The sequence below is a fragment of the Hyposmocoma kahamanoa genome, unplaced genomic scaffold (genome assembly GCF_003589595.1).
Source record: "Hyposmocoma kahamanoa isolate Upper Pololo Valley unplaced genomic scaffold, ASM358959v1 102, whole genome shotgun sequence".
Taxonomy (NCBI): Eukaryota; Metazoa; Arthropoda; class Insecta; order Lepidoptera; family Cosmopterigidae; genus Hyposmocoma; species Hyposmocoma kahamanoa.
The window spans coordinates 11,462,705-11,475,809 of NW_020653337.1; the positions used below are offsets into that span (position 1 = coordinate 11,462,705).

General features: G+C 34.7%; 1 protein-coding gene across 1 annotated transcript; it reads left to right on the forward strand.

Annotated features, from left to right (window-relative positions):
• Window positions 1-6,742: 6,742 nt before the first annotated feature.
• On the forward strand, window positions 6,743-13,022 carry LOC113235624 (uricase). Its single transcript, XM_026471406.1, has 5 exons — window positions 6,743-6,836; window positions 6,915-7,420; window positions 7,534-7,657; window positions 8,268-8,454; window positions 12,373-13,022. The coding sequence occupies exons 1-5, from the start codon at window positions 6,814-6,816 to the stop codon at window positions 12,544-12,546; spliced, it is 1,014 nt and encodes a 337-aa protein (XP_026327191.1). The 5' UTR covers window positions 6,743-6,813; the 3' UTR covers window positions 12,547-13,022.
• Window positions 13,023-13,105: the final 83 nt, after the last annotated feature.

Genomic DNA, 13,105 nt, shown 5'->3' on the forward strand with positions numbered 1-13,105 from the left:
AATCTTAATTTTGCTTTTTTTTTTTCATTTATTATCCAAAGCAAAACAAAATAATTTACAGTGGTTCTTAAATGTAACTTACCTACTGCAATCCTTTTAACGTAATTATACGTAGGTAACTACAGTCGTGGTACAGCATAATGCGCTTTCTTTTTATAAAAGAAAATCGAAAGAAATTGTCTTAGAGGATGGAAAAATAAAAGAAAGGAGCTGCCCTAACTACGGAATGAACGTGTCTACTTATTAAGTAATACCTTTTGGAGGCGTTTTATATTTTTGGGACAGACATCTGACAGGAGGCCCAGCCAGCTTTGCTTATTTGAAATAAAATATACATTTTTCTTTATGAACTTGTTTGAAAATAAAATATCGATTCTTCCTACGTAAGAATCGTAAGCACAAATTCAACTACTTTAAATGGCAACGTTTTAATGTATCGAAAGGACTAAAATGAACATAATATTTCATGCTTTATAAAGTATAAAAAGAAAGCGATTTGTGTAAAAATGTACCTTACGATAAGGTACGTGGGCGGTGTCGATACTTATTAATTTTAATATGTTATTTGAATATCTACTGGTATTCAAAGAAGCCAGCGCTGTCGCATTCATCGAGTGAACAGTATTTAGTGGTTTGTGGAGTGAACTTCAGTAATCAAATCAGCAGTCCCGCAGTCCCGCAGAAATTATCATCAGGTCTTGTACCCGTGCCATATAATGTTTGCTATTTGCATGTTTGATTGTTGTTATTTGTCTGAACGTGTCCGTAACTCATATTCTATCGAAACAATGCGAGCAAGGGCTTTTCTTTATTAAAAAACTCAGACACATTTTTCCACAATCTATTTCATTCATAGCGTAAATTAATTGTTTTTCGGGATCATGGATAGCCATTATTTTGATAAGTTAGAGGAACGATTTTCTATTTTGTTTTACTAGTTTTTTACCAAAGATCGCGTGTAGCAACTATTATCAAAATTATTTCTGGAAAATTAGTGTTATTTATACATTGACCTACTAACAAATATACATTAGTTTATAGTGTTTGTTTTAGAGTCTAAAGACTGGAACTTCAATTTATTCCAATGAGTCAGGAACTGATAATGAATTGGCACTGACGTCGTCTATTAAGACTCAAGATTTTTTTAATGCTTGGTCTATATAGAGCATGTTATTAAAAAATCCACAAAAAATATGTGGAATACCCGGCCAGCCAACGCAAGAAAATTTGTAGATGACACGCGTAGAGATTGTTCTCAGTTTTTATTTCTCAGAAATTACGTCAAGTATCCACTTTGTAAGACAATTCGAACTGTAGTAAATTCATTAATATTATTCCCGTATTGCGTGTCCTAGTGGATTTAAGTACCTCGTTGAATTTTCGGCTATATTTATTTCTCGAACTCGTTGAGTGCCGGCGCAATTATTTTAACATACACGCATAACGGTTTACGATCTTAGGTACTATAAAAATGTGATGCTATTTCCATTTTGCTTATGCATACTTTACATTCCTGGATATATGTAGACTGTCATATTTACAAAATTTATTTAACAATATTACTGAGATAGATAAATTACATTTACAGGTACCTAGCACAATAGACGTCCAAAATGCAACGTATAATAATAATATAATAATAATAATATAATAACGCACACACTCAACATAGCCACGCACTAGGGAAACCCTGTGTCGCGGGTGTCATGAACACACACATGACAACCACAAATTACACCCAAACTCACGAGAGAAATAAATGTAGGTCATACAAATATTTCGCCCGGCCCGGGAATCGAACCTGGGACCTCGGCGTGGCAGTCCGGCATGGTAACCGTTCGGCCACGGAGGCAGTTAATTATATATTATATAAAAATATATATAAAAAGTATATTTTCCCCTTTCTCCTTAACTTACTTAGTATTAGTATTTGTGTGTATCAGTATTTGCATAAAGCAAAATAAATAAATAAATAAGTAAATAGAAAAAATAAAGATACCCACTGTAAAACAGCACAAACTATATAGGTACCTATACTTACATTACATTTTCAGTGTTCTATACATGTGTACATAACCGGTTGTAAAATATTTGTAATACTGTTTTCTGGCAATGGATCGTCATCAGCTCCCAAAGTACAGGGTTACCCTAGTTAGGGGACTGATTGATGGCATGTCCACTGTTTTTTGTCAGTTTATGTACAACCATAATTTGTATGTATTTTGTCTCCTAGTGTAGTCCATAGTGCCCCTCAGATCTTTGCGATTTAAAGCTCTGAATGGCACTGCAACTATTATAAACAGGCGTGTAGTTTACCATCCGGCGCACGATTTGTTCGTCCCGTTACTTGATATTAAAAAAATTAAATAAATAAAGGCACTCTTTAATAATATTTATTACGGTTATTATTTTTATTAATCTTTATTTTTCATAGCTTGTTAGTTGATTTGAACCACACTTGCGGACGTCTATGTGAAGGGTGGGTAATAAAAGTCTGCTTCGTCCTCTTTCACCTGCACGAACGTTCTGACAATGCGACAAGTATTATGAGTTTCACGTGCAAAAGGTAGGTTTTTGTGTCAGTGTCTAATGCAGTTAATTCAAGAAAATACTTGACAGTTGGTACATTGATACATATTAATTGGTTACCTAGTAACAACCATGTATCACCTCGTAAATTTTAAATAATATTAATATTTTTAGTAGAAGTCGAGCTCCTTGTGAAAGAGTTCGTCCAAAGTAGTAACTGCCACCTTACCTATTTCTGTCACCAAGCAGTAATGTGAGCATTACCGTGTTCCGGTTTTGAAGAGTAAGGGTGTCTGGTGAAATTACAGACATACCGAACTTGTCAACTATGCCTCAGGGTGACGGGCGCAGTGGCAGTGCCCCTCAGATCTTTGTGATTTAAGGCTCTGAGTGGCACGGCAACTGCTATGGACAGGCGTGTCGCTTACCGCCAGGCGCACGGCTTCTTCGTCTCGTCAGTTGGTATCATAAAAAAAATGTGCTAATGAGTTAGGTTAGACCGGAATGATAATATTTTTGTCTTTTAGCAGAACGAAGCTTTTTTCTTTTTTGTCATTTACACGGGTAACGCCAGGCTTTACGCCATTGAAAATTGAAGTATATCACCTTGAATAAGCACGATTTCATAAATATAATGTTAGGTGTAACATACACTGTGATGGGCGAAATAAACAATGGAGGTTCGCGAAAATACTGTATATTTAATGCTAAAATATAGTCCTTAACACTAATCTACATAGTCACTCTAGTAGGTACATAGATAGTAGATACATAGGTATCGTATGACAACGTTTATAGTAAAGTTAAATTACATTCCTTATAATTATAATGCATGCAATACATGTTTTTACAATTACTTAATATATATTCCCTTAATATGATACTTGATTTGTCTCCCTGCACGTATTTTATTTTTTTCAAACTAGTACAAATTTAATACTCTTGTATAGGACAATTAAAAGGAATATTTTTATTATTTCGGATTCTTCGGATCGTACAGTGTTAGTTACTATGTACCTTATAACAATCCAAACTAATATTATAAATGAGAAAGTAACAGTATTAATGAATTTTGGTATAGAGATAGATAATAATAATAATAACGCACACATTCAAACCCTGTATCGCGGTTGCCATAATTACACACGTATATAACTACAAATTTGCCGTCTACTAACTAAACAGCGACTAAGTGGCAAGTGGTCAAATATTCGTTTTAAATAGCAAAAGATATAGTTGCAAAATTGTATTTTAAAAATAGTTAAAATTAGTTAACGTTCGACTTATTAGGTGAAATATCATTAAACAATTTCATTATTCTAAAACTGAGTTATGGTTTTTTATGATATCTCAAAAAAATATTTTGTAACTTAGCCGCGTTTTAGTTGGTGGACGGCAGAAATTACATCTAAACTCGCGAGGGAAATACATGTTGGCCATACAAATATTTCTCCCGGCCCGGGAATCGAACCCGGGACCTCTGGCAGTCACGAGAGTAGGCAATTCCAAAAACCTAGGGGTTACTCGATACTAAGAAAACGAGGCCGGGTGAAGGGAAAGGCTTTGAGGACATCGATAACTAGAGTTTATTAATTAAATAATAGATAAGCAAGTAAATTGACATTACATCTTGTACCTAAGTACGAACATATACAACTTTTTGTTTGTTTTTTGAAAATAAAAGAAAATTCATCTAACAAGGGTACATACATACAACCGCATTTTTATATTTTTTTTATTACTAGTATTTTTGGTAGCCATAAAGGTATTATTATGACAGGTTATCTAGAGTTATCTTGGACTATAAAAATGAATGTCGAAATAAAACATTGTTGTTGTACGTTTTTATCTGTTTTTTTAACAGTTGCTACGAAATATTTCTAGAATCAATTTAATTACTTGTAAATGACAGAAAATTGCGCAGCGTCAATTACATTTACGTAATTGTTCAGTTGTGCCTGTTAAAATGTTAATTTAGGGTAGTAATAAAAGCTCCGAAAAGTAAATAAAAAACGAGCTTATTCAAATTATGAATATTATTTACCAATCTTCTGAAAACTTTTGTGGAAATAAAAACACGAAAACAACCGAATGAAATATTGAAAGTCCCGAAAATAACAATTTTAGAATATATTTGAAATATTTAATGTTAACAACAATGTTTAATTTATATTTCACGGAAAACTATTGATAACCATTTTTATTGCAAATCTTGCCTATTATAAATTGAAAATTGACTTTTCATGAACTTTATTGCATGTCAAACATGCCATCGTACGGAAATACTATTATGTATGACAACATCTGGAGGATATGATGTGGTGGATATGAACACTGGAGGACGTCTTTAAATCTAAAATTTCTCAAAGCCTGAAAACTAAAGTTTATAATCAATGCGTCTTGTCTACTTACTTTTACGTACTTACTTAAGGCGGGCGCCGAGACATGGCCGCTCACAAAGGAATACAAGCACAAAGTCAGAGTAGCACAAAGGGTAATGGAGTGCACCATGCTTGTCGACCGTATACCCAACGTGGAGATATGACAGCGAACAAAGTTGTAGACGTCGTCGGTACGTAGATTGCGAGGTTAAAATGGAGATGGGCAGGACGCGTTGCTAGGCAGGACGACGGCCGATGGACCAAGGCGGTCACTGAGTGGTACCCGGTAGGAGCAAGACGTCCTGCTAGATGGACGGACGATATCTTGGGGGTGACAGAAAGATTGTGGATGAGACTCGCACAGGACCGCTTGAGCTGGCGAGCAAAAGAGGACGCGTATACCAGCAGTGGATGTAAACGGGCTGAGATGATGAAGATGATAACATCATAGAGCAAACTTCGGTAAATTAGTATCTCTTTCGGATGTTTAGTATATTATTCGGAAGTAGGTAGTTTTTTTCGTAGAATTGTGATTTGAACAACTTCTTGATTGTTTACTAAATATGATTAATTTTCATGGTGTGTTCATTCATTCATCATTTTTATTTTTCAGTAATTCATTTAAACGTACCTCAGTTAGTATTACAGTTAGCCTCAGTTCGCTGCAAAGTCATTTGTTTTTCGGAATCTTTATTATTTTTCCATTAATAAATACCAGTTCCAGCCTTATTTTACAAATCTGCCATTGAATTTAAGTAAGTTGGTACTAAATCAAATTTACGCCATCGTTTAATGATAAATAAAACATAAATGAATTGAACTTATGTATATTTTCCATGTCGTTAAGCACAATCATAATTTTTATTAACTCTACCAATGTTAAGTAACTTAAAAATCTACAAATGCTCTAATATTGTGTACCCAGACCCAAATGTTAGGGGCAAAGTAAATATGATTAGATGCAAAATAGGTCTATAACAATAACAGAGTGTGACTCTACTTTTAGTTTGTCTTTATATAAGCAATCACGTGCCTGCTGAGCTTACAAAATTTGACGATAACCTGTGACCGTTTATCATTTTGCGATAATGCGTTTGTGCGTATTCGAGTCCAAATTTTTTATGACGCACGACTAAAATTGCTTGCTGCTAACTGCTATTAATTCCTTTAACGTAGTCTGTCATTTGTCTGTTATCATCAGCCTCGCAAAGTAAAGGAGAAATGGTATGAATGATAGGCGAATTATCTGTAACTCGTGCCTTTGGGTCATATCTCCAAATTGACTACTTTTTAGAGATTCTACAAACGAGATTAATCGCTTACTTTTTTATGCTACAACAGGTATTATGAAATTAAACATAATATACGTAAGTTGTTTCATGTAGTTTGAAATTTTTTTATGACTCTCACATTTTACACTTTTGACGTATGATCACTTGTGGCCAAGGGTACGAATTGATGCCATGACATGAAATCTTATCAAACTGTGTAAGGATGTAGGTAGGATGGTAATTAGGTATATGAAAATATTGATGATGACGGCAAATATTTCTAGAGTGGTTATTGATCATTACCGCAGGTAGGAAGTAATTAGCTCTTCTGTAGCTACTGAAACACAGAGTTGTTGTGTGCATTAATATTTCTGGTATAAAGGATTCTATTTTCTAACTTACAAATACAGTTGTTAACATCAGCTATGTTATGATTATTATTTGATGTACTTAATTAATGTTGAGATAATATTCAGTTACGAGTGGGCGCGTGCTCGGCAGACGATAGCGATAACAAGGGTCACGGGGTACCGTTATAAGAACAACTCGACCATCAGTCGGCAGTGTCTGTATGCCTCGACGTTGTTTTCTACACACTCTCAAAATTAAGTGAATTTAATTAACTAAACAAAATGCCTTGGACTAGTACTAACAGGTAATGTAAATCTTTATGGATTTTTTATATGTAATTTATTTTGAAAACTCCAATGAACTAATACGAAATAAATTTCAGAATTTACGCGAAACCTTCAAACACAGCTTCGGGTGAAGATGTTGGGGGTGGTTCCGTTACGGCGCGGTCAGGGCCGACGGCCGCAGCCGACTCCGGTGGGCGCTTCGAGCTCAGCGATCACGGTTATGGCAAGTGCTCCGTAAAGCTCCTGCACGTGCACCGCGACGGCGACTACCACAGCATCCGCGAGTTTGAAGTTAACACCGAACTGAAACTCGCTTCTGAATCGGCGTATGTACTCGGTGACAATAAAGAAGTAGTAGCAACCGATTCGCAGAAGAACACGGTCTACTTGTTAGCGAAAAAACACGGCGTTAAGACTCCGGAAGAGTTCGGTGCTGTGGTTGTAAACCATTTCCTGTATATGTACAAGCAGGTGGTCGAAGCAAAGTGTAGAATAGTGGAATACCCCTGGGAAAGGTTGCAGGCAGGGGTGCCTCACAATCACGCCTTCGTCTTTTCACCAACTGCTACAAGATGGTCTGAAGTGTCACAAGCTAGGCATGGTGAGTATACTAGCATTCAACTTTCGAAATTTACTTCGCAATATTTTTTATAATATTTACCATTGTGGTTTTAACGAACTGGTACTAAATAAAACGTTCTGTTGATAATACAGAGGCTGTGGTAGTTAAATCTGGTTTGAGCGGCCTTCGGGTCCTGAAGACTACACAATCAGCTTTCGTGGATTTTGTACAAGATGAATATACTACACTTGCTGATGCAGCGGAAAGAATATTCAGGTAGGCAAACAGAAAAAAAAACATTTATAAAAATGGAAATACATTCAGTCGGTATTCATACTTATGACAAATTGCATTAGCATAAAATAAAAAATATTATTTTGAATTATTGAAAAACAATTTAGTTCTCTATATAAAAATCCTTTGTCGCCATTTTATCGCGTTCATTTCCTATATTGTAAATTTTCTTTAAAGTTGTTTGTTATCATAAGTAAGAGCACCGTCTGATACAAATAGGTATATACCGTTTTGCAACATATGAAATTAGTTACGAATGTTTTAAGTACATAACATAGTTTTTCTTATTCTATTGTTTTATAGTAAAATCATGTGATTGATAAACTCTATTGAGTCCAGTTACGCGATTATATATGTTTAAAACAGGTTAATAGAGTTGTTTCATGATTCTATGTATTATACTAAAATACTAGACTACTGACTGTGCAGCAGTGAACGGTAAAACCAAAATTAGTTTTTGTGACACTGTAGAATTATATTATATTATATAAATAAAAAATTACTATTTAACATTTAACAATTATTTGGCAATCACAAGGTTAATTTGTTTCTGCAAATAAGAAAGATATCATAACAATATTTTGTTCTACAGTACGGTAGTGGAAGCGGAGTGGACATACGACAGCATGCGAACAGCAAACTTCGACAACGCGTGGTTGACCGTAAAGGATGCTATTCTAGACAAGTTCGCTGGTCCTCCCGATACAGGTGTCTACTCCCCATCAGTACAGCACACTCTTTACCAGGCTGAAAAGGTGGTGCTTGAAAAAGTTTCGGAGGTAAGACTGTTTAATATAAATGGAATCTTTAAATCGATAGTAAGTAAATTTTAATACATGAGTTTCATACAGACTTAGTTCGTAAAAGTTTTTAAGTGTTTCTATGCGTTTAAAATTAGAAGAACAAAGTTTACTGTCCGTGGAAGCCGGTGATAAACTCGAGCAATAACAAAACATAGCCTTTGCTTTTACCGACATATTTATCATTATTACACAGTTTTTTATGTAGAACTACACGTAATAACATAATCAGGTGTACTTTTATGTCTAATTTTTAATTATTGTACACCCAGCCAGTGTAGTACGTTTTTAATTCGGCAAAGTTCTAGTGTTAATTTTTGAACTCACTCAAAACTCGTACTAATGGAATTAATTACATTTTTTTATTCTTTCACTGTGAAAAACCATTAGAGAGTACGCACGTGTTAAAATACTGTGTAAATATGTTTTAAATATTTTATACTGAATGCTTCTTGTCGTAGATGTAATTCCCAAATGAAACATAAATATGGTCTCTTTTCTAATCAAAATTACACTTAGTGAAAATTATCTTTCTACCGACGATATATATAATAATGTAGTATTAATAAAGTAGTACTAGTAGTAATATACAATAATAAATATACATGTAAACGTGGTTCATTATGATAATCAATAAGGTTAGGAACTGTGTAGACTTTCTTCTTACAAATAACAATTGCTTCATAACCCAGTTTAATTCACTACTAACGAAAGTCATACACACAATGTGTATAACGCCGAACGACATATTAAAGAATTTATCAAAAAAATTGTTAGTTTGTCCTAAACTAAACCCTTAGCTTAGGTCAAACTAACAATTTTTTTCACTTTGCCATCTTTGAAGAATAATTTCGACGGCCAATGCAAAATTTCAAACATTAAAAAATATATAAAATTTCATTATCTGCGAATTTTTTAAATTGTTAAAGTAAATTTTTGGTGGTAACTTTCTTAGCTAACCTTTTTAAATGTCGTGTTTCTTTTTATATAAACCCTGTATAATGGGAGCAAAGTACGAATATATGGAGCAATAACACGCAAATGGTTGGTAATTATACTTAATCTTGTGTCATGTGCTTACTATCAGTGAGGTGCCAAAGTTCCTTTTGTACTCAGATTGTGCACTATGAGTATGTTCATCTTGTATGTTAACCTCGTCTTAAATGACGTACAGTCGTCATAATCATTTCTGCCGCGTGATACGTGGTTACGGATATTGTACAGTTGATGTAATAACTAGGTGACTTTGTTAAGTGGATTTGTTACTTATGAAGATTATTCTTCATGTCGTCCTTTATTAAATATGCAGGCGAAGTACAATTTTGCCACTTTGCGTCTTAGACATATTTCAGTTCCGTCAAAATGCTGTCTGGTGTTTTGAGAATAGAACTATATAGACACAGTGATCGTAATATTTTCGTAGCAGTAGAGCTCCTTGCGAAAGAGTTCGTCTAAGGAAGTACTGCCACCTTACCTATTTCCGCCGCCAAGCAGTAATGTCAGCATTACTGTGTTTCGGTTTTGAAGGGTAAGGGTGCTGGTGAAATTACAGGCACATGGGATTTGTCAACTTATGTCTCAGGGTGACGAGCGCAGCGGCAGTATCCCTCAGATCTTTGTGATTTAAAGCTCTGAGTGCCACTGCAAATTTTATGGATGGGCGTGTAGCTTACCATCAGGTGCACGACTTGTTTCTTCAAGTCAATAATTGTCATTCATCATCAACCTATTTATACATCCCATTGCTGGGCACGGGTCTCCTCACAGATGAGGGTTTGGGCCATAGTCCGTCTCGCTGGCCCAATGTGGGTTGGGTACTTCATACGTTTTCTATGAGTTGTGAATCTTCTTCGACGTGCAGGTTTCACTTTCACAAATTTCAAATCGTATTTCGCACATCAATTTTTCACATCAACTTTATATTTTGTGTACTGTCGCGCAATTACATTCTCAGTTACCGTACGATCCCACTATATTAACAACGAAAAGACGTAAGAATATTGTTCTTCATCATTCATTGCACGCAGGGTTCTCTCACAGATCGTTTTTTTACCTAGCTTGGACACCAGTCTCCCATTTTAGCATTGTTTAAATCTATGTCTGTACAAACTGTCATTGTAATATTTGCGAGCTATTGGGAGAAATAAAAGAAAGATCCGAGAAACTAAGAGGTGCGAGCCCGGACTTGAACCCACGGCCTCTGCTTGAGAGGCGGTAGGTCATACCATTAGGCTCCCATGCACGGCTTCGTAACAGTATGTTATATTATTGTATCAATATGATATATATTATATATTTGAGTCTGCATCTATTCTATAGTTTAGTCAATATTGACATCAGTGTCAAAATAAGATGCTGAGTGCTATTTATGAGCATCGCGTGCGGCCGCACTGATAAGTGCATCTCCGTGGTTATATTTCAACCCGGGACGGCGTTCGTCACTTGTGTTTACCGTTTGTCGCCCTCGGCCGATAACGATCTTCTTATTACATGATTTTGTATACTCAATTAAATATAGATAATTATCGATAATTTGCTTTAATATAATTTTGCAATTTGACTCTTTGCATAATCTACATTCAGAATTTATACAGTTTAAAATTTTTAAAAAGCCGTGTCTGTCGCCTTTCCAAGTAGAGGTTCGTGGGTTCGAATTCGACTTTGAACCTTTACTTTTTCGAAATTCATTTGTGAAATTTAATTTGCAACTTACCATGAGCTTTTCAATGAAGGAAAACAACGGTGTGTGTGAAGTTCTCAATCAGCGTTGGATCTGCGTGGAGTGCGTGCAGCCCTCTCATTATGAGAGGAGGCCTGTGCTCAGCAGTGGGAATATATAGACTAACAATAATATTTATAATTATTATATTATAAATATATGCCATTACTATTCTTTCGGAGGCATTTCTTAGACAAAGATAAAATGCAGAAGTTATTTCGTATTAAAATGTTTTAACAAAGTACTAATTGATAGCTTTTCTAGGTTTTTTTTATATAATATCAAGTGACGGGATGGACAATTCGTGCGCCTGATGGTAAGCTACATGCCTGTTCATAACGGTTGCAGTGCCATTCAGAGCTTTAAATCGCAAAGATCCCCGTCCTCCTGAGACACAAGTTGACAAGTCCCATGTGAAGATGATACAGTAGTTCTTTTTAGGATAATTTATGTGCCTCGGTTAGTATACCTCTCACGATAAGCTACGTGACATGTGTCATATGAATAAAACGTCTGAAATCACGCGACGCGACGGTCTAATATTTCTTATCAGAATTCTGGTGCTGACCGGTCCGTTATTTATTTATTGACTTCGTTAATGATAATACAAATCAGAATTTGAGGATGTTGTTGTTTAAAAATAAGTTGCTTGACGGACTTCCTTGTTTTATTATTATTATATATTTAGAATATAACCAAAACTCGCGACAGGTAACCAATTATCACGTGTTCGGATACTATGAGCACTATATGGTATTAGGAGAGTATTAAATATCAAGTGCTCTTTACTAACATTAACGTACTATATGAATTCACAGTTAAGCAAAATAGATATTCATAAAAAAATTGTGTAACCTTTAATGGCGCTTTACAAGCTTTTTCCTTATAGTGCTGATAATAGGGATAGACTAATCCCCCACAGTTGACTTTAACCATTAATACCTATATCTGGTGAATATTTTCAGCACTTCATGTAAGTTTATTGAAGTAATAGAAAGCTCAATAAACAAATTTGAATCAAATGCCCTATTATAATCAATAAGTACGATAACAAAGTTATAAATGAATTTAAATACGATAACAAAGTTATAAATGAAAACTAGAGAGAGAGCCATTAATAAGTTTTTGTTTTATATCATACAAATAATGATCTGATATACATTGCTTCTTGTTCACAGATCACCTGGATAAGAATGACAATGCCGAACAAACATTACCTAAATATCGACATGTCAAAATTCCCCGCCAATGTGACGAAGGGAGACCCTCGACACCACATCTACCAGCCCATAGACAAACCCGCAGGTCTCATCTACGCCCAGCTACGCCGGAGACCGAAAAGCCGCTTGTGACAGTAGATGCTACGGAAAAGCTACGCAACGTAGCAATTGAGGTCTCGTCACATCATAATGATGTTCATTTTAAAATATCACATTTTGCATACAGAAACTGTTTACTTTTAAAGATTGATAGTTGTTATTGTTAGATATCGAAATACTGATGATGAATTACTATGGATGTAAATAGTTATTTGCAGAAATGTATCATGGATAGTTTTTGCTCAAAGTGAGTTTGCTTGTATTGTGAAAATTATATTAATTTCGATATGAATTGATTACATTATATTACATTATAAAATCGTAATGCAGTTATAAAAACTCGTTCCATAATTGTTTAAGTGTGATTTTTGTACAAAATTATATTTTCTTGTTAATTAATTAATTAGGTGTTATGTCTATTGAGTTTTTTAAATCTATGTTATGTCTAGTCAAGTTTTAGTAGCAAATTCTGTATGAATGTTATTACCTACATAAATACATCACTATTTTAATATATGATATATAAGTACAAATAAGTTTTACTTTTTTTACCATTTTTACCTTAATATTGGAAATAAAGAACGGGCCTCTA

Coding starts and splice junctions, on each gene's coding strand:
- LOC113235624 (XM_026471406.1), top strand. CDS start 6,814: ATGCCTTGGACTAGTACTAACAG. Junction 6,837..6,914: donor CCTTGGACTAGTACTAACAG/GTAATGTAAATC, acceptor AATAAATTTCAG/AATTTACGCGAAACCTTCAA. Junction 7,421..7,533: donor AGTGTCACAAGCTAGGCATG/GTGAGTATACTA, acceptor TTGATAATACAG/AGGCTGTGGTAGTTAAATCT.